This window comes from Nycticebus coucang, chromosome 22 (genome assembly GCF_027406575.1).
Source record: "Nycticebus coucang isolate mNycCou1 chromosome 22, mNycCou1.pri, whole genome shotgun sequence".
In the NCBI taxonomy this organism is placed as follows: domain Eukaryota; kingdom Metazoa; phylum Chordata; class Mammalia; order Primates; family Lorisidae; genus Nycticebus; species Nycticebus coucang.
In genome coordinates this window covers 20,121,709-20,143,262 of record NC_069801.1, presented here as the reverse complement: position 1 = coordinate 20,143,262, position 21,554 = coordinate 20,121,709, and the positions used below count along the sequence as shown (strand labels likewise).

Sequence of the window (21,554 nt, the reverse complement as noted above, 5' to 3'; positions counted from 1 at the left end):
GCTTTTCAGGGGTGGTTGGACCTGCTATCTGGAGTACATGCCTCCTAGGACTAGCCAAACGCGCTATTCCTAGCTCCCAGCTGGTTTGGGTCGATCTGGGAGCCGGGGGAGAACGTGACCATAAAGACATTAGTACTGATTCAGTAGTAGTCGAAGCAGCTACCGTTTATTGAACACTTCTATATGCAGGGTACTCTGCTACGCGCGTTACAACTACTTCAAAATTTTATTATCTCTCTTCTTTTTTTTTTTTTTTTATTGAGACAGAGTCTAACTTTGTCTCCACCTGCAGAGTGCTGTGGCGTCATGGCTCACAGCAACCTCAGACTCCTGGGTTCAAGCGATATTCTTGCCTCAGCTTCCCGAGTAGCTGGGATTACAGGCGCCTGCCACGAGCCCCCGCTATTTTTAGAAGGCAGCTATGCTCACCACTATACCTCCAACGCAGGCTCGGCTATTTTTAGAGGCGGGGTCTCTTTGTAGCTGAGGCTGGTCTCGGACCCCCAGAGTGCTGGGATTACAGGAGTGAGCCACTGGGCTGGCCCTCTTCTCTCTTTAATAACCGACGGGCGTAGCTGCGTACATTGAGATTAAGTGCTTGCTCAGAGCCACACCGTCTAGAACCCGCACTCCAAAACCCATGCACTTAACCAGGCAAACCCGTCCATCCTCTTCCCCAACAGCCGCCCTCTAATCTGAACTCACGTCCCCTGAAATAACGTTTCAGCTTTATTCAGCAGGTTTGTTCATCTCCCACCCTAGGGCATCACTCCCCAGACCTGGCCTCCACAGGGACCACTAGGCCCTCTCTCCCCCTCTGCGGCAGGCACTGGGAAGGGCCTTCGGGATCGTGTCCCATCTCCCCGAGGTTCAGATGGGAAACCGAGTTCCAGAGGGTGCCCAGGCCGAGCCTCGCGCTCCAGACTCCCCAGGAGCCGGCTGCCGAGCAACCACGATCACACTTCGGACTCGCGCGGCGGGCCGCGGGCGCGCTGGCAGCCGTACAGCCACTGGATAACGCGCGCGTTGCGCTCCACCACCGACACGGCCGGGCGCCCGTCCCGCGCCGAGCCCGCCGCCTCCGAGCCGCCGCGGCAGCCGTCGCCTGGGCATTCCGGGCGGTCCGCGCCCCCGTCGCTGGATGTCCAGTCGCTGGTGTCTCCCGAGCCCGGAAGCGGGGAAGTTCCAGTCTGAGGGCTGGCGTCGGTGCCCCAGCTCTGCGGAGAGAAGCGCTCGACGCCCAGCACTTCCACCAGCGCGCGCTCCAGGCCGCAGTAGTTAAAGAAGCGCTCCTTCTCTGACAGCGGCAGGGAGCACGTGGGGCACAGCGCCCGCTTTCTCACCGCTTCCGGGTTGTCTTGAGCTGCAGACCAACCCCCAGGAACCGCAGGTCTCTCGTTTGGGCCCGGGCTGCTCGGGGGGGCGTCCCGTGGGGCGCCCAGGAAGAGGCGCCGCACCAGCCCCTGGCCCTTGGCGTTCTCTTTGTTCACTGAAGCTTTACAGTCCCGTTTCTGGCGGTAGAAAATGAGAGAGTCAGGCCTTGGTACCCTTCTGCCGCTGCCCCGGCGTGCTGGCCTCGGGGTCCTGGGCGATGCAGAGGGACCCAGCTCATTGCAGGCATGCGGAGTGAGCGGCTTGGGACCCCCGCGCAGGGCTGGCTCTTGTCGCCGGGCTATCACCTGGTGCGTCTTGACATACTTGGCTTTGTCGGCTTCCAGCCGCTCCACGGCGCTGGGGGTCCGTGCCCTGGATGGGGTAGAGGGAGAGGCCAGGAGCATCTTGGCAAAGCTGGAAAGGACAGTGCCCCATAAGCCGCTGGAGGTATGTGGCTAGCCAAGGAGCCAAGAGCAATTGGCTTGGGCTCCTCGGGACCTGCAGGGAGAGAGGAATGGTCAGGGAGAAAGTAGGAGATGTCCTTGCCCCTCTCCTGAAGGCATGCTTGGTACAGGATCAGTCAGCCATCCCTTCCCCCCCGAGTCTTCCGGTGCTGTGTCCAGGGAGCAGAGGCTAATGCCATCCCCTCTCCCCATCCTTCAGAGACATGAGTGGGGCCTCCCTGGTCATCCAGCAACATATGCTCCTTTGAAGGTGCCCCAGTCTGGCCACAGGGCCATGCAAGAAGGACAGTTGAAAAAGGAAATAGGGCTTGTCTCGGCGCAATTCTCAAAAGTGGCCTTAACCGGAAAAAATACCTCTTCCCAACCCAGCAGCTTTGAGCCCAAGACAAGGAGGCTCCTGGCCACAGGCTGGCTCCAGGGCCCACCCTTCCCGTCCCCAAACACCGGGGTCAGGGATATAACCACAGGGTAGAAGCCTCCAGTAATTGCAGCCAACTGCCCTGCCCACGCCCAGCAGGACCATCCGGGAAGGAGAGGGAGATGGTCCCAGGCCATGTCAGCCAGCTACTGCCAGACACTCTGTGCCCCTGCCAAGGAGATTCCAGAACACCAAACTGTAAACATCACCTTGTCTAACCTCTTCATTTCCATTTCATAGAAGAGGAAACTGCCTAGGGAGGAGTAGCCTGTGCAATCATAGGAGAGTTAGGCACCCAGACTGGAACCCAGGTCCCTTGCCTTATAGTCCAGACATAGTTCAAACTGGATCACTCACTTGCCTATCAGAACTTCCCATTCCTACTGCTATAAAACCAAGCAATTTCCATTAGAAATGGGCCCCTTGCCTCACCAAGCAGTTCCTTCCACTAATTCTTCCCAGTAACCTGCACTCCCAGAAATCTGCCCTCAGGGTACTTGCCCCTTTTCATCCTGAGACCTCTGACCCTTCACCTCCCTTCTGCTGGGAAAAGGGGCAAGGAAGGATTATAAATCAAGAGCTGACAGTTCCCTTGTCAGTAACAGAAGAGGCCACCCACGTGTTCCTCACTCCCCCCCCCCACTATCCCTAAGTTCTGGGGGCTGAGGGACCTTGGATCTAGAGATAGCAAAGGAAACAGAATTAGCTGGGGGGATGGAGGGAGGGGGCTATGAGAGGCCAACCCCAGCCTACCCCCTACTCCACCTGCTAGTGTTGTCTGCCCACAGGTAGTTGAGGGCTGGGAACAAGGAGAGCCTGGCAGTGTTCCTTCTTGCCTCCAGAGACTATACTGGGCAGTGGGTCAGGTTCCAAGGTCCCAGAGGGCACTGTGTTTGTCTGACTTCACAAGAATGCCCTCTGTCCCCTCCTCTCCAGCACTGAGCAGGGAGACTATAAAAAGTCCTTAAACACAAGGACCAAAATAGTCTACTGTCTGCTGCCTCCTCCCCGCCTTCTGGGCTGGCCTGGCTGCCCGTCTGCAGACATCCCACCCTAGAAGCCTGCAGTGGTCCTCAGGCCTCCATCCCTCTGCCCACCTTCTCCCAGTCCTGGAGTTAGCAGTCCCAACTCTGCCCTCTAGGCTCACTGGCTTGGCACCAGCCTCCCTGCCCCCTCCCCCAACCCCAGCTCTGAGCTCAGGATACACTCACTTCTTCGTGGGAAGGCCGAATTGCAGGGTCCCTGGGCAGGTCCAGACTGAGGGCAGGAGGGACAGCAGGGACTAGAAGTAACTTTGGTGGCAGCCAAACCTCACTCTCCACAGGAAAAGCAGAGAGAGCCTCCACCCCCCACTCTCCCCAGATTAACCCTCGCCTTCCTGACCCAGAGTCTGGCCTCTGTTAACTCCTTCCTGATCACACTCTCTCAGCACTGAAAGGACCTGTGAACCTGGCCCAGTTCCTTTATTTTATGGTTGGCCAAATAGGCCCTGCCATGTTAAATGATTTGGTAAGGAGGCACCTTGAGGTCTGCGCAGAGCCAGGACCCCAAAAGAGGTATCCTGATCCTCAGGCTTCCTCTAAAGGTCTGGGATGGGATTGCTCCTCATGTGGGGTCAGCCCCCTCTCTGACAGTCTGAATGGGAAGGCAGAGCAGGGTTCCAGTCATCTTGCTTTTTTCCTCTGTGGCAGGTTTAGACTTGTCCTGGTCTGAGTATTGGGTGGTGTCAAGCCTGCTGTCCCTAGGAGTGAGGCCAGGAATCTGTAGCCTGAGGGTGCTGCAGATGTGCAGGGAGTATGTCTCAGCAAGTCTTGGCATGAAAGTCATGCTCAGGAGCCAGTAGAGATGCTTCTGCCCTAGGTCCTCTGATGGTAAATGGGATTGGCTAGGAAAAGGGTGGTGAGGGACTGAATGCAAGGACAAGCCTAGGTCCTTTGTTCCCCTTCCTCCTCTGCCTCCACATGGGGGGACTCCTAGATCTGCCAGAGTTTCTTTTCTGACACCTCACATCTCACGAGGAAGCCTTTCCCCCCAGGAGAGCTCCTCCCCTTTTCTCAGCAGGTAACTCCAGCACCCATTGTTCAAAGACTTGTCCCCTTTGCGGAGCACTTTCTCTAAGTCCCACCCCCACCATTCTAGCACTTGTTAATGTTTGTAAAGCAAGTTCCCATCTGTGCTCTCTGATCTACTTTGACCCCTCAAGGACCCTAGACAGGGGCCCAGCAGTGATGATCAACCACACTCAATGGGTAATGAAACAGGAACAGAAAGGGAGAAAGCTCAGCTCCCAATTCTCTCTTCCCACTGCAGTCGGTCAAGCCAAGAATGGGTCTGAAAGCCCAAGGCTTACCTCCTGGTAAAGGATTTTTATTAAAGTTAAAAGGGAGGGTTTGGGGGGTTTTTGTTGTTGTTTTGGAGGGTTTTTTGCGGGTTTTGTTAGGGGGCAGGTTTGAACCCGCCACCCCCAGTATATGGGGCTGGCTCCCTACTCCTTGAGCCACAGGCATCGTCCAGGGTTTTTTTTTTTTTTAATCTGTGATAGTTCCATAGTGTGTGTTACAGTCCTTTACAAAATGCTTTCAACTGCACTGTCGTGATTAATCCCCAAGACAGTCTTTGGGGAGTAGGTTTTATTATTTTCCCCATTTATAGATGAAAAGACTGAGGCTCAGAGTGGTGAAATGATTTATCCAAGCTCACACAGTTAGGAATAATAGGTAATTTTTATTGAGAGATTAATATATATTAGGGGCTGTTCTAAGTATTTCGTACAAGGATTAACATATTTAATACTCAAAACAGTCCAATGATATGGCACTTTAATTCTGGGGGTGCAGGCTTCAGCCTTGAGATCTGGTCATGAAGGGGTTAAGCTGGGGAGGCAGGGCAGGGCCCAGCTGCGAAGCTGTCAATGGCAGGAAACCTGGCTTGCCTGGGGGGAGGATGGGGCTGTGTGTCCGATGCCTAAGCAACCCCCATCCCTTTGGTCTTATGGCAGCTTCCTAGTAGACTGGCAGGCAGGGCCACCTACACAGCTCCCTTCTAAGGATCAAGGACAGATGCTAGGGTATAGATAGGGAATTAGGGGTGCCATGTATGTGTGCCCTAGGGCAGCTCCTGGTCTGACCGAGGTGTGGCAATCCCCCCCCCCCACTGGAGCCCTCAGTCAAAAGTGAGGGGAGACAGCCCCAGCTCTGGAAGTTCCAGGTCTGAGCGGGGTGTGTGTGTGTGTGTGTGTGTGTGTGTGTGTGTGTGTGTGTGTGTGTAGCTGCCCCCAGGAGACTCCAGTTGGGGTCTGGGGGTGGCTGAGAGCCTTGCTCTCAGGAACCTTTCCCAGGACAACAGTGGACACCGTCTTGGGAGACAAGCACAGACCCTCCACCACACAGGCAGAGCAGGGTCATAGAGATGTCAGACTCCATCGGCCTTCTGGGGAAGGGGTCCCTGACAGAGCTGATAGAGGGGAGAGGATCAGATGTGCTCTCTACCTCAGCCATACTCCCCAAGAACCAGATCCTCTCTCTTTCTGCTCATGGGTCTCCTGGGAGAGTCTTAAAGTGGCTCTTTCCGGCTCTTGAGCCAGGACGTCAGGCGAGGGGGGAGGCCTGCATCTGAGGGACGTTTCCTTCCTTTTTCCGACCTTATTCCCAGATCACCTTGAGGACCAACCGGGAAAGGGTGTGAGTCAGAACTGGCTCTTTCCAGGAGAGGGTGGTGGGAGGATGGGGGAGCAGCTCTGATCAGTGCCAGGAATAGTAAGCTGGGTCAGGGAGGTCCCTCGGAGCCAGCCTCAGATCGCACACTGTACCAGAGGAGATGCCTCGCTCACCAGCCCCTTATAGCACCCGCGTTTCAGCCCTGCTTTTTATTCCAGTCTTGGTCTGATACACTGGCTGAATGGTCTGGAGCAAGCGCTCAACCCCTGGTTTCCTTCTGTGTTGAGCGGCATTGATGAGACCTTGTTCTCATGGGGTCTAGAAGGCATTTAAGGTGCTCTGGAAATGCTACATGCAGATGACCCTTCAGCTTTTTTTTTTTTTTTTTTTTGGTTTTTGGCCAGGGCTAGGTTTGAACCCGCCACCTCGGGCATATGGGACCGGGGCCCTACTCCTTGAGCCACAGGCACCACCCGACCCTTCAGCTTTTTACCTTCACTGACCGACACCTTTCTGACACTTCTGGTGTAAATCTCTTTTCCTGATCGCACAATCTTACTCGCAGCTGCTGGCAGCAAATCTCTGAGCGGCTGTGTTGTGCCTGGGGCCTGCAAGATGGGTCAGACTCAGGCACCACAGATACTATTGAGCAGGGGATCAGAGATGAACAAAGCAAGTGGGGGAGGGGGGGACAATTTGTCCTTCCCAGTGTAGGGTGGGAAGCTTCAAAGAGGAGACGTATCTGAGCTGGGCCTGGAAGGGATTTTTGATTGCTTTTGGGAGTAGGGGGTGGACAGTGACATCAATAGGCCAAGAGTGTGGCGGCGGGAGCCAGGCCTCAGCAAGGGCAAGAGGCTAGGGAAGGGGTCGCAGAGAGGCGGCAGCGGAGGTGGGGGTGGAGGGAAGGTTCAAGAGGGCTTAGAGAGAAGATGAGGTACAGAGAAGGGAGGGGGTTCATGAGGAGGTATTTAGTGAAGTGACAGGCACTCTGGAAAAAATGTGGGATCATGGTGAGAAAAGGGGACTTAGAGAAAAGAAGGGGGTTCAGAGAAGAGGGGTTCAGAGAAGGGAGGAGCTCAGGGAGGGGGCCTGACGTTCCTTGAAAGGAAGAGAGTTGGGGAGATGGCAGGGCTCAGCACTGGCACTCGTCAAGCCCCTCACCAGGATTAGCACCGGTACCCTCTAATTCAGGGTTTTGCGTTTTTTGTTTGGTTTTGGAAAGAATCTCAGCCACAATAGCCTGGACCTGCCTCTCAGGGGTATGGCCTCTGGGCCCAGCCAGGCACTCAGCACCCACTGCCCAGGGACTCACTTTGTGTGTGTGTGTGTATGTGTGTTAAGGGAGGGTAGTGGGGAGGAAGATTCCATTAAACATTTGGGGGGAAGCAATTATGTGTTGCTACTGAACAATGTAATTAAAATAGGATTTGTGCTCACACAGAGTTTATAGCCCAGTGGTGGAATAACAAAACGGACTAAGTTTGCAAATGTTTCCCATGTGCTAAGTACCAGGCCAAGTGCTTCACGCTCCACTCAGTACCTCACTTCTTAGAAAACCAAACGTAAATTGAGTGTTATTATTATCCCAGTTTTATCGGTGAGGAGACAGGCACAGAGAGGTGAAGTAACTCACCATAGTCACACGGCTTGCAGATGGTACAGCAGGGATTTGGGAGCCTGGGAGCCGGGGCAATGACTACCTGCCTGTGTTGTGCTTGGGCAGGGCAGGGACATGTCTGCCCTCCCTACCTGCAGGTCTCCCGGCCTGGAATGCTCATCTGCCCAGCAGAGCTTCAAATCTTTAGGAGTGAAGAGAGGCTGGGAGTCAGGGTAGCCCCAACTACTTTCCTCCCTCAATCCTTGTCATGTACACCGCAGCCGACACACCTTCCTCAGCATCTCCGTCTCTACCACCTCCATCGTCTTCACGATGGAGCCTTTAGATTGGGTACAAGAACAAAAACCATCCAATCTGGACTAAGTAGAATGGAGAACATGTGAAAGAAACAGGCTGGGCGGTGCCTATGGCTCAGTGAGTAGGGCGCCGGCCCCATGTGCCGAGGGTGGCGGGTTCAAACCCAGCCCCGGCCAAACTGCAACCAAAAAATAGCCGGGCGTTGTGGCGGGCGCCTGTAGTCCCAGCTGCTCGGGAAGCTGAGGCAAGAGAATCGCGTAAGCCCAAGACTTAGAGGTTGCTGTGAGCCGTGTGACGCCACGGCACTCTACCAAGGGCAGTACAGTGAGACTCTGTCTCTACAAAAAAATAAAAAAAAATAAAAAAAAAAAGAAAGAAACAGGCTTCTCACTGAGTGAGCTGGTAAGAACTCTATCCTCCTACAAATACCTTCATAATGACAACACTGAAATTTATACATTTTGTTTTGATTTTTTTTTTTTTTGAGACGGAATCTCACTTTGTCGCCTCCAGTTAGCGTGCCTTGGCGTCAGAACTCACAGCAACCTCAAACTCTTGGGCTCCGGCGATTCTCTTGCCTCAGCCTCCCAAGTAGCTAAGACTACAGGTGCCCGCCACAACGCCCAGCTATTTTTAGAGATGACGCCTTGCTTTGGCTCAGGCTAGTCTCAAACCTGTGAGCTCAAGTGATCTACCCACCTCGGCCTTTCAGAGTGCTAAGATTACAGGTGTGAGCCACCAGGCTGGGCCTGAACTATTATTATTATTATTTTTTTTTTTTGAGACAGAGCCTCAAGCTGTCACCCTGGGTAGAGTGCTGTGGCATCACAGTTCACAGAAACCTCCAACTCCTGGGCTCAAGCGCTTCTCCTGCCTCTGCATCCCAAGTAGCTGGGAGTAACTGGGACTACAGGCGCCCGCCACAACGCCCGGCTATTTTTTGGTTGCAGCCATCATTGTTGTTTGGCGGGCCTGGGCTGGATTCGAACTCGCCAGCTCAGGTGTATGTGGCTGGCGCCTTAGCCACTTGAGCCACAGGCGCTGAGCCTGAACTATGATTTTTATATAACATGTTTAAACACTGAAATGGAGTGTATATGATAAATAACGATTAATACAGAACATATTACAAAATTATTTTTGAGACAGACTCTCACTTTGTCACCCTGGGTAGAATGCCATGGTGTCATAGCTCACAGCAACCTCAAATTCTTGGGCTCAACAGATCCTCTTGTCTCAGACTCCCAAGTAGCTAAGACTACAGGTGCCCACCACAACACCCAGCTATTTTTAGAGATGAGGCCTTGCTCTGGCTCAGGCTAGTCTCGAACCTGTGAGCTCAAGTGATCTACCCGCCTTGGCCTTTCGGAGTGCTAGGATTACAGGCATGAGCTACCAGGCCCGGCCTGAACTATGATTTTTATGTAACATGTTTAAACACTGAAATGAGTGTATATGATAAATGATGATTAATATAGAACATATTACAAAATTTTTTTTGAGACAGACTCTCACTTTGTCACCCTGGGTAGAGTGCCATGGCCTCATAGCTCACAGCAACCTCAAATTCTTGAGCTCCAGGGATCCTCTTGCCTCAGCCTCCTAAGTAGCTGGGACAACAGGTGCCCACCACAATGCCCAGGTATTTTTAGAGTCAGGATTTCAATGTTGCTCAGGATGGCCTAGAACTCCTGAGCTCAGGCAATCTACCCGCCTTGGCCTCCCAGAGTGTTAGGATTACAGGCATGAGCCACTTCACCTGGCTACAAATGTTTTAATGTCATCATATACACCCCAATCTCTTATGCCACAATTTTCACCATCTAATAAAACAAACATAGATTCATAACAATATTGGCACCATGCTTTCTGCATATTATGCCTAGCCTTCATTTACAAATTCATGAATAAGATACATTGCTTAACGTATCTTAAGCTTTCTGTGCTTCTATTGAAAATACAATAGTCCTGGGCGGCGCCTGTGGCTCAAGGAGTAGGGCGCCGGTCCCATATGCCGGATGTGGCGGGTTCAAACCCAGCCCTGGCCAAAAAAAAAAAAAAAAAGAAAATACAATAGTCCTCCTTTATCTACATATATTTCAACCCCCCAATGGATGCCTGAAACCCCAGCTAGTACTGAACCCAGTATATTCTATTTTTTTTTTGAGACAGAGCCTGACTAAGTCGCCCCCGATAGAATGCCGTGCGTCACAGCTCACAGCAACCTCAAACTCTTGGGCTTAAGTGTTTCTCTTGCCTCAGCTCCCGAGTAGCTGGGACTGCAGGTGCCCGCCACAATTCCCAGCTATTTCTTTTTTTTTTTTTTGGAGGCAGTCTCACTTTGTTGCCCCCGGTAGAGTGTTGTGGCATCACAGCTCACAGCAATCTCAGACTCTTGAGCTCAAGCTATTCTCTTGCCTCAGCCTCCTGAGTAGCTGGGACCACAGGCACCGGCCACAGTGCCCAGCTATTTTTAGAAACAGAGTCTCACTCTTGCTCAGACTGGTCTCAAACCTGTGAGTTTAGGCAATCTGCCTGCCTTGGCCTCCCAGAGTGCTGGGATTATAGGCGTGAGCCATAGCACCTGGCCTCCAGCTATTTTTTTGCTGGGGGAGGGGGGTTGTAATTGTCGTCGTTGTTCAGCAGGCCTGGGCTGGGTTCAAACCCGTCAGCTCCAGTGTATGCTGCTGGGGCCCTAGCTGCTAAGCTACAGGTGCTGAGCCTCAATATATACTACCTTGTTTCCCCGAAAATAAGACAGTGTCTTATTTTAAGGTGTGCTCCCAAAGATGCTCCAGGTCTTATTTTCAGGGTACATCTTATCTTTCCTGTAAGTAGGTCTTATTTTCGGAGGATGTCTTATTTTCAGGGAAACAGGGTATTAGTATGTTTTCTCTATAAATACCTTTGGTAAAGTTTAACTTATAAATTAGGCATAGAAAGAGATAAACAATAATAATTAATAATAAAATAGAACAATTATCACTGTACAGTAATAAAAGTTATGTAAATATGGCCTGTCTCAAAATACCTTTTTCTTTCTTTTTTTTCTTTTCGAAACAGAGTCTCTCTCCAGAGACTCTAGTCTCTCTCCTAGAGTGCAGTGGTGTCATCACAGGTCACTGCAATTTCTAAGTCCTGGGCTTAAGCCTCCTGAGTGGCTAGGACTATAGGTACACACCACATTGGCTAATTTTTTCTATTTTCATTAGGGAAGAGGGCTCCCTCTTGCTCAAGCTGATCTCGAACTCCTGAGCTCAAGTAATAGTCCCACCTTGGCCTCCCAGCATGCTTACAGATATGAGCCACTGCACCCAGCCCTCTTGTGTTACCATAGCTCACAGCAACTTCAAACTCCTAGGCTCAAGTGATCCTCCTGCCTCAGCCTTTCTAAAGGCTGGGACTACAGGCACATGCCATATTAATTTTTAAGTTTTCATAGAGCTGGGGCTTTCACTGTTGCTTAGGCTGGTCTTGAACTCCTGGCCTCAAGCAATCCTCCTGCCTCAGCCTCCCAAAGTGCTGGGATTAGAGGCATGAGCCACTGTGCCCAGCCTTAAAATATCTTTTTTTTTCTCCACCAGATCTCATTGTACTGTGCTCACGCTCCTTGTGATGAAGAAGGGACACAGCAGGACAATATATGATTTCATTGCTCTACTCAGAAGGGCACCAAATTTATTTATTTATTTTTTTCCCAAGGTTTGATTTTTTATTGAAGACCTTACCACATATGTCACATTTAAATTGTTTTTCTTTTTTATGTATTATTTTATTTTATTTTATTTTTTTGGCATCATTAGGGTTTATTAGAATGTGCCTTAATAGAGGCACTGGGGCTTGCCCATGGTGCTCTTAATGTACAAAGCCTGGACGTTCTGCCAATTTTTCTTAAGCAATGACACCAAGAAGTTAACAGCCAGGTGGATGTTGTACACCAGCTCATCATCTGTCATCTTCACATGGCCAACAGCCACAGCCAGATAAAGAACCTTCTTCATCTGGAACTTGATTGTGGACTTCACCTCATCAACTTTGGCCACCATATTTTCTTTCTTTTTTTGTAGAGACAGAGTCTCACTTTATGGCCCTCGGTAGAGTACCGTGGCCTCACACAGCTCACAGCAACCTCCAACTCCTGGGCTTAAGCGATTCTCTTGCCTCAGCCTCCCGAGTAGCTGGGACTACAGGCGCCCGCCACAACGCCCGGCTATTTTTTGGTTGCAGTTCAGCCGGGCCGGGTTCGAACCCGCCACCCTCAGTATATGGGGCTGGTGCCTTACCGACTGAGCCACAGGCGCCGCCCTGGCCACCATATTTTCATTGTGGGTCAGCAGGGAAGCAAATTTGCCAGCTTTATTTAGACCAGGGCCAAGGATTTGTGGGATCTGCTTGATAAGAGACTCTGAGGCCAAAAAGGCATCGTACTTCTTGGCCAGCTTCTTGAACAGCTTCTTGTTTTTGTTCAGTTTCTTCAGAGCCTCGATGTCCATGTGGGGTATGTCCACAGCTTTGGCCTCGTCGCAGTGCTGCTGGTCCCCCAGGACACACACTGAGAACTTGGGACGGAGAGTGGATTTAAGCCTGACGGTGCCAGAGAAGCGTTTGTCCTTCTGAGGATCATAGTTCTTCAAGCTGATCTGCAGCTCCACCGTTTCCAAAAACTTCGGGCGCTTACGCTGGTTCCCGTGCAGGACTTCCTGCACCGCCTCGTACAACGTGTCTCGAGAGACTTTGCTGCTCATGGCTGCTGGCGCCGCGATAACCGGAAAGGAGCAGAAGGGCACCAAATTTAAAACTTACGAATTATTTATTTATGACATTTTCTATTTAATATTTTCAGACTGCAGTTTACCATAGGTAACTGAAGCCACAGAAAGTGCAAACGTGGGTAAGGGGGTACAACTGTACCATGCTATAAATTGGACCATGAAGTGAAGCAAGAAAATGGACGCTTATCACTGCCGGGGAAAAAATACTTCCTTATGCATGAGTCTACAGCCCTCACGCTCTCTGAGGGGAAGGATTTGATGAGTTAATTGAACCTGAGTGCTTGTACCAGTCTTCCTCACACTCCCGTGTCTGTCTCCAATGTTAGCAGCAGCATAGCCCACAGACTTTCATGGCATTTAGATACAGTAGTCTTGTTTCTCGAGGACATAGAGCGAGAGGTATAGAGAAGCATGTGTTCCTTGGTCAAACGGAGTTAGAGCAGATGTCAAAGGCTGTAGCTTCCAGTGTGCAGCATTCAGCACTGGATACTGAGTGACAGAGGCCCATGGGTCTTTAAAAAATTAGTTTGTTAGTGATTTTTTTTTTTTTTTTTTGAGACAAAGTCTCACATTTTTGCCCCTCGGTAGAGTGCCCTGGCGTCATAGCTGACAGCAACCTCCAACACTGGGCTCAAGTGATTCTCTTGCCTCAGCCTCCCCAGTAGCTGGGACCACAGGCGCTCACCACAACACCCGGCTATTTTTAGAGATGGGTTCTCGTTCTAGCTCAGGCTGGTCTTGAACTCATGAGCTTAGGCTATCTGCCCACCCTGGCCTCTCAGAGTGCTGGGATTACAGGTGTGAGCCACCCTGCCTGCCTTTGTGAGTGTTTTTGATATATGAGGTTCTTTAAAGGGCAGGGACCCCTCGATCCAGTTTCTAAGAGTGGCCCTGAGCTATGGTCACCAGGGTGTTATGTCCCATTGAATATACCGAAACATGGGGACCTATCCATGGGTTTTATATCCAAGGTGGGTAATTCCCAGAGGAGGTGAGGTTGAGGGCTGGGCAGATACCCCCAAGGATGGATATTATAACCACTATCCCTAATATTAATATAGCATATAATATGTTAGTATTGCCACCGAATTATAATTATCACCTTTACATTGTCGACGTCCCCATCCTTAGCCCTGTGAACATCTGTGTTTTTTGCCATTCAGCAGTTATTCATCTTTCCTCTGGCAGTCTTTCCCAGCTCTTGGCCCCCTTCCTACCTCTCTTAGTCCCTGTCCTCTCAGAGCAGGGCAATTTGACTCAGGACAGGGCACTTTGACCTGGCCAGTATCAAAACCCTATCACATTTCTCCAGCTACAGTGTTTCCTTCAGAGATGGGCAAGTAACTTAATTTTAGCTAGTGAGACTGCTGTGGAGACAAAGATTCTCTTCCTTGCTTGCAAGAACCTCAGAATACAGGCCAGGCTGTGTGGCTCGCGACTGTAATCCTAGCACTCTGGGAGCCTGAAGTGGGTAGATCGCCTGAGCTCAGGAGTTCAGTTCAGGGCACCAACCTGAGCAAAGAGAGACCCCAACTCTAAAAATAGCTAGGCCTTGTGATGGACACCTGGCCCTACTGCTTGGGAGGCTGAGGCAAGAGGATAGCTTGAGCTCAAGAGTTTGAGGTTGAGCTATGTATGACGCCACAGCACTCTACCAAGGGGTACAAAGTGAGACTCTGCCACAAAAAAACAAAAGCAACCCTCCCCGCCCCCAGAATATAACCCTGAGAGTAGAGCCTGCTCAGCACAGAGGCAGCAGAGAGGAAATAGCATTGAGGGCTATTGAGTAAAAAGCAATCTTGATGATTTGAGCCTCTTCAGACACGTCTAAAGCAAAACTGTACATAGTCTTGCAGTTGGGCAAGCCAGTACATTTTCCTTTAGCTTAACCCTGTTGGGTTGTTTTTTCAGTCACTTTGAAACTAAAATAAAGGCCAGGCACAGTGGCTCACACCTGTAATCCTAGCACTCTGGGAGGCCAAGGTGGGTGAATAGCTTGAGCTCATGAGTTCAAGACCAGCCTGAGCAAAAAGCGAGACCTCCGTCTCTACTAAAAATAGAAAAACTGAGGCAAGAGGATTGCTTGAGCCCAAGTTGGAGGTTGCTGTGAGCTATGATGCCATGGCACTCTCTGGAAGGTGAAAAAGTGAGACTCCGTCTCAAAAAAAAAAAAAAACAAGAATAGAAAAGAAAAGTTAGCAAGGGCATGGTGGCCTGCACCTATAGTCCCAGATGCTTGGAAGGCTGAGGCAGGAGGATGGCTTGAAGGCATTTGAAGGCATTTGAAGTTGCAGTGAGCTCTGAAGATGCCACTGCACTCTATCCTGAATGACAGAGCAAGACCAGGTTTCAAAAAACCAATTAAAAAAAAAAGGTATATGGGTGGCGCCTGTGGCTCAAGGAGTAGGGCACTGGTCCCATATGCCAGAGGTGGCAGGTTCAAACCCAGCCCCGGCCAAAAACCACAAAAAAAAAAAAAAAAGGTATATAGGGTGGCGCCTGTGGCTCAAGGAATAGGGCGCTGGCCCCATATGCCGTGGGTAGTCGGTTCAAGCCCAGCCCCAGCCAAAAACCGCAAAAAAAAAAAAGAAAAAGGTATATAATTAAGAAAATAAATAAATAAACAAACAAATAAATAAATAAATGGAAGTGAATGACCTGTGGTTCCCAAATGCCATTCCTTGTGTGGATTCCAGTTGGCTACATAAAGTTTACCTGGGGAACTTGTTAACATGACAGGTGCTAGGTGCTAGGTTCCCTCAGAGAACCTAATGAAGTAGATCTGGGGTAGAATCAAGGAGGAAAGGAAGTAACACACTGAATCAGTCTGAATTTATTGGTATGCCCTTATTAGAGATTCTAGATTTGCGTTACTTCTTGCAGCTGAAAAGTAGCTCTAATAGTTTGCTTGTTTATGGGTTGACATTAATAATTAACATGACCTGTATCAATAAGGTTGAGACACCAGCAGTTCCCTGGCTAAATTCATAAGGTCTAAGAAGGTAGTGATGTTGGAGATGATTTATCACACAGAATCGTGTATGTCCCAGTTCCACTGAGTGTGTTTCCTGAGAGGGCCCAGAGGGTATATTCTTCACCCAGGTATTGAGAAAGCTTTAGCAAGGACAGCAGCAGCAGCCTTGATAAATTTTATGGTGGAGGATCTCTGTAGCTTGGGTATATTGGAAGAGGCCACTGTTGAAATGGGTTCCCTGATATCTCTGGGCATGCTGGGGTCTTGGAGAGGCAGACGCCAAAGTGGCAGGACTGAACTGCCAGAGTCAAAGGGGTCTTTACTGTAACATGCAGCAGGATGGAGTGACAACCAGGATGTTGTGACTTATAAGGATCTTTGACCAGAGTGTTTCTAGGAATGAACTAGATGTGTGGTTTACTAAATGTTACTGAGTTATGTAACAGAAAAACCTCCATGTCTTATGGCCCGAGGCCCAACTTGAATCATCATAAAGGAGCCTCTCAGCGTCTGAGCTGATTCCTAGATCTGCTAAGCCAGTTCCCAGACTTGAAGCCCTGCTTGACTAGGAGGCCAGGTTCCTTACAGAAGGATCTTACAGCACTGCCACAAATACATACTGTAGATCAGCGGTTCTCAACCTGCGCGTCTCGACCCATAGGAAACGGTATTAAAGGGCCACGGCATTAGGAAGGTTGAGAACCACTGCTGTAGATTTTCCTACAGGATGAGGAAAGGGAAAATGGACCTTTTGGAAACTACTAGCTGTTGGGTCCAAGTTAATGCTAATATCTGGGAGCCCAAGATTCACATGTCCAAAACTAAATTACTGATCTATCCCACTCCTCTACAAATCTGTTCAGCCACGGTCTTTCTCATAGTAGGTGATCTTTCCACAACTTAGCACCCTTCCAATTGCTCAGACCAAAACCTTGGGGTAATCTTTGACATGTCTCCTCTTCTCACACTCCACAACTAGTCCATCAGCATTATCTGCTGGCTCTGTATATGGAATACATCCAGATTTGGGGCACTCTCCCACTCCACGCCAGCACCCTGGCAGAGTTTCACTATGTAGCCCTCAGTAGAGTGCTGTGGTCACAGCTCATAGCAACCTCAAAGTCCTGGGCTTAAGCAATTCTCTTGCCTCAGCCTCCCAAAAAGCTGGGACTGTGGGCGCCCACCACAACACCTGGCTATTTTTTTGTTGCAGTTGTCTTTGCTGTTTAGCTGGCCTGGGCTGGGTTTGAACCTATCAGCCTTGGTACATGTGGCCAGCGCTTTAACCACTGTGCTACGGGTGCCGAGCCTAGAATGCTTTTTGTTTTTTTGAGATAGCCTCAAGCTGTCCCCCCGGGTAGAGTGCCATGGCATCGCAGCTCACACCAACCTCCAACCCCTGGGTTTAGGTGATTCTTTTGCCTCAGCCTCCCAAGTATCTGGGACTACAGGTGCCCGCCACAAGGCCCGGCTATTTTTTGGTTGTAGTTGTCATTGTTGTTCGGCAGGCCCGGGCTAGATTCGAACCCCCCAGCTCTGGTGTATATGGCTGGTGCCGTAGCCGCTTGAGCTACAGGTACTGAGCCTGGAATGCTTTTCTTTTGTTATGTGCTTTACCACAAGATTGTCTCCCTGACTACTTTTTGAATAATTCAGCCAGCCCCATGATGATGCATTCCCAGTACTTGCTCCACTTTTTCTTTGCTTCTGTATTTTTTAAGTCATCACGTTCGTACATACTAAATAATTTACTTACTTACACTCGTAAATGTCTCCCTCCCACAATAGAATTTAAGTTCAATGAAGGAAGAATTATTTTTTGAGACAGAATCTCACTTTGTCACCCTCGGTAGAGTGCTGTGGTGTGATAGCTCACAGCAACCTCCAACTCTTGGGCTTAAGCGATTCTCTTGCCTCAGCCTCCCCAGTAGCTGGGACTACAGGCGCCCACCACGACACCCGGCTATGTTTTGGTTGCAGTTGTCACTGCCGTTTTAGCTGTCCGGGACCAAGTTTGAACCCACCACTCTCGGTACATGGGGCCGGCACACTACCCGCTGAACCACAGGCACCACCCTGAAGGAAGAATCTTTGCTTTGTTCACTGATATATCTGGGCACCTGGAACAGTGCCTGGCACATAGCGGGTGCTTGATAAATCTGTTTAAGATTGAGTTTTGACCCTGGAGATACTGTCGACTGGGCTGCAGAAGATCTCTTGAGAAAGTGGGACTTGGGAGACAGAAGGGCCCCAGAATACCTTCCAAAAACATGCAGTTTCCTTTTCTTTTGCAGTTTTTTTTATTTTTTTTGGCCGGAGCTGGGTTTGAACCCGCCACCTCCGGCATACGGGGCCGGTGCCCTACTCCTTTGAGCCACAGGTGCAGCCCACAGTTTCCTTTTCTGGCCAGTAACACATGAGGTAAGGGGTGCTGCAGGGTCCCAAGAAAGATTTCTTTGCTCTCATGGAGACGCGGGAAGAAACGGCCCCTTTCCTGCTCTAGATGCTCTACCTAGATGTGATTCTTAGAATTATTCTGGTTATCTTGGGACTGTAAGAAGAGCAAGTATAAGAAAAAAAGATGGAGCTGGGAGCAGGGGGAAGGGGGTAGGAATAATCTGGGTCCTCTACTTACAGTGCTCCTCAGGGAAGGGCTTGCTGCCTATCTGCAGGGAGTGCAGTTAGCTGACTGCCTGTGGCTGTCACCTAAGTCAGGGTCTATTGTAGATGCTGAGAACCCCCTCATCCAAGGTCTTCCCAGGGCAGCCTGTACCTGGTGGTTGAAGGAGGTAGGACATTCAGACAGACAGTTGTTACTCCAGAGCTCTGAACCAGGTCAGTTGAGCTAAAGAGACCACCTTATCAGATCTAAAAGAAGACTGGTTATCAGGATATGGGAGCCTAGTCCAACTCAGGGTTAATGGTGCACTGTGGGTGCTATGGTGAATTGCTTCAAAGACTACCCCTACCAAGAAAATCTGAGATTAGCTGAGTGTGGTGCCTTGACAATTATCCCGCCCTACCCTACAAGAGTTATAGAAAGCATGACTGGGGAGATGCAGAGCCTCAGGTTGGGGAGTGTTCTTCCCAAGGGCACTAGAAACCACAAATCTGAATTTGAGCAAGGTAGTCCAGGCTCATCCACCAGAGGGCAGGCTTCACCCTCCAAGAAGCCTTACTGGGGCAGCAAACTCCGTGTTCTCAGTTTCACCGCCATCTAGCTCTTTTCTGAGCACAGGTGTCAGCCCTGTTGCCTGGCAATACTGTGTACTCCCTGGACGTCTTGCTGTTCCACCTGGGGACCACTCTGATAGTGATTTACTTGACACGTGGTGCTCTGTAAAGCCAATTAATGGGTAAAAGCAGCAATTCCTGCAATATGAATGTAGGAAATGACTGTTTATGAAATACCTTTGTATACATTTTTCTCATCTGGTGTTCAAAGCAACTTGGAAAAATAATTTATTATTATGGCTACTTTTTCAGAAGAGGCTCACAGAAATTAAGTGGCTCACACAGTAAGTTATTACTGCTGCTATCATTGACATTTATTAAGCACTTGCTTTGTGCCAAGGATGATATTAAGGGTTTGTTAACTTATTTAATTCTATAGCAATTAGCACAGTGAAGTATTGACATAGGGTAGGCTGTGTTATTTGATGTATACTGAGTTAGAAATACTTTCTCTCTCCCCAGGTGGAACCTGAATGCTAATAGACCCTCCTTTGAAGCAGAAGTAACCCAGCAAGTAAGCAAAGCCCTCTATCTAGAAGGACAATTACATGGAATCTACCTAAAGTGGAATAAGGTATTGCTGCTTGCCCTCCTCTGGATAAGGGTGGCCCTTTAGGCTTAAATTAAACCCCTAAGAAATAGTTTATGAGAGATCCTTCCTAGCACTCTGAGGTAGGTACTATGTTGCCCCTCTGGGTAAAATTGACAGTGGGGAATACGTAACAGGGAATGGCTTGGACAGGGGGTGGGGGATGGGGTATACAAAATAGGTAAAAATATTTTTTGTCTTTCCAAAACCTCTCTTACCCCTTTTTTTTTTTTGAGAACTAAAACCTACATCCCTGCCTCAGGCCAGAGGTCTGAGGGGGAGAATGGAATGTCTTTTATTCTTTGTGCTACAGAATGTGGGAGGAGGTCACCGAGGCTTCAGCTGTGGGATTGATCTGGGTGGAGGTCACAATATTATTTTAGCTGAAGATGGGATTTAATCCTGGTGAAGGTCTGAGACTGTCTTAGCCAAAGATAGGATGAATTGGGGCAGAGGCCACAAGACAGTTTTAGCCTAAAATGAGATTAGGGGATTAATCAGTACCTTTAAAAGCTCTGTGCTTCTGTTCAGAAGGGGCATGCTGGTATTTTTGACACAGGACTCTGCCAGCCTCTTCATTTGTCCATGAACTAGTAAACTTCTCTTTCCTTCTCCTCAAAAAACAAAAACAAAAACAAACAAACAAAAAACCAACCTCAAAAAACAACAACAACAAAAAAAAAACTCTCTGGTGAGATGAACTTTTATTATTAGGAAGAAACTCTGTTTCTAGAGATGCTTTTAACTTTAACATACCTATATCATCTTTTTTCCCTTAGTATTTCTTTTTCCAAACTTTTTCGATGTGTATTCTCATGTTTTAGATCTGTCTTTTGTAAACAAAACAACTGGATTTTATTCTTTTATTTAGTAAGACATCCCTTATTCTGGAGAGTTTAGCCTATTTATAGAGATTGATGTATTTTATTTATTTCTTTTAGCTTGAAATGTACATTAAAATTATTGTATTTTCCCCATCTCTCTCTTTTTTTTTTTAGACAGAGGTTCAAGCTGTCGCCCTGGGTAGAGTGCTGTGGCATTGAAGCTCATAGCAACCTCCAACACCTCGGCTTAAGTAATTCTCTTACCTCTGCCTCCCAAGTAGCTGGGACTACAGGCTCCCGCCACAATGCCCAGCTATTTTTTGGTTGTAGTTGTCATTGTTGTTTGGCAGGCCTGTGGTGGATTTGAACCCACCACCTCTGGTGTATGTGATTGGAGCCTTAGCCGCTTGAGCTACAGGCACCTGGACACCCACTCTCTCTCTCTCTTTTTCTTTTTTTCTTTTTTTGAGACAGAGCCTCAGGCTGTCGCCCTGGGTAGAGTGCTGTGGCATCACAGCTCATAGCAACCTCCAACTTCTGGGCTCAAGCAATTCTCCTACCTCCACCTCCCAAGTAGCTGGGACTACAGGTGCCCTCCACAACGCCCAGCTATTTTTTGGTTGCAGCCATCAGTGTTGTTTGGTGGGCCCGGGCTGCATTTGAACCTGCCAGTTCAGGCGTATGTGGCTGGCACCTTAGCCGCTTGAGCCACAGGCGCCAAGCCAGCCCTCTCTCTTTTTATAAAAAAATTTTTGAACTGTTTCTCCTCCCCCCACCCCTAGTTCAAAAGTTATTTGTTCTATGTTACCTTATTGGTTGCATTAGCAAATCTAACCTAATGATTACTCTGTGAATTTCAAAACTGGTGAATTTTCAAATTCAATTAGTGTATATTTTCATTTTCAGAAATTATATTAGGTTCTTTTTTTTTTTTGTAGAGACAGAGTCTCACTGTACCGCCCTTGGTAGAGTGCCGTGGCGTCACATGGCTCACAGCAACCTCTAACTCTTGGGCTTACGTGATTCTCTTGCCTCAGCCTCCCGAGCAGCTGGGACTACAGGCGCCCGCCACAACGCCGGGGCGTTGGTTGCAGTGTGGCCGGGGCTGGGTTTGAACCCGCCACCCTTGGCATATGGGGCCAGCGCCCTACTCACTGAGCTACAGGTGCCGCCCTATATTAGGTTCTTTTTGAACTTTACTTGTTTTCACATAGTATCAACCTTCTATTTCTTTTTTTTGTGTGTGTGTGTGTGGTTTTTTGGCCGGGGCTGGGTTGAACCCGCCACCTCCGGCATACGTGACGGGCGCCCTACTCCTGGAGGCACAGGCGCCG

General features: G+C 49.4%; 1 protein-coding gene and 1 pseudogene across 3 annotated transcripts; both read right to left on the bottom strand.

Moving 5' to 3' along the window:
• Positions 1-153: 153 nt before the first annotated feature.
• Positions 154-3,040, bottom strand: FAM110D (family with sequence similarity 110 member D). Of its 2 annotated transcripts, none has more exons than XM_053577094.1 (2): positions 3,022-3,040; positions 154-1,872 (listed from the first exon to the last, which is right to left on the bottom strand). In XM_053577094.1, the coding sequence occupies exon 2, from the start codon at positions 1,776-1,778 to the stop codon at positions 957-959; it is 822 nt and encodes a 273-aa protein (XP_053433069.1). In that variant the 5' UTR covers positions 1,779-1,872; positions 3,022-3,040; the 3' UTR covers positions 154-956. The 2 variants fall into 2 exon arrangements, with proteins under 2 accessions (XP_053433069.1, XP_053433068.1); XM_053577093.1 differs by lacking the exon at positions 3,022-3,040 and adding an exon at positions 2,193-2,345.
• An 8,587-nt stretch (positions 3,041-11,627) lies between these two features.
• On the bottom strand, positions 11,628-12,598 carry LOC128575422 (60S ribosomal protein L10a-like; annotated as a pseudogene). The gene is made up of 2 exons (XR_008376989.1): positions 12,141-12,598; positions 11,628-11,882 (listed from the first exon to the last, which is right to left on the bottom strand). The product of XR_008376989.1 is annotated as a 60S ribosomal protein L10a-like (transcript).
• Positions 12,599-21,554: the final 8,956 nt, after the last annotated feature.

Excerpts from the sequence above, each read along its gene's own strand:
- FAM110D (XM_053577094.1), bottom strand. The coding sequence starts at position 1,778 with ATGCTCCTGGCCTCTCCCTCTACCCCATCCAGGGCACGGACCCCCAGC.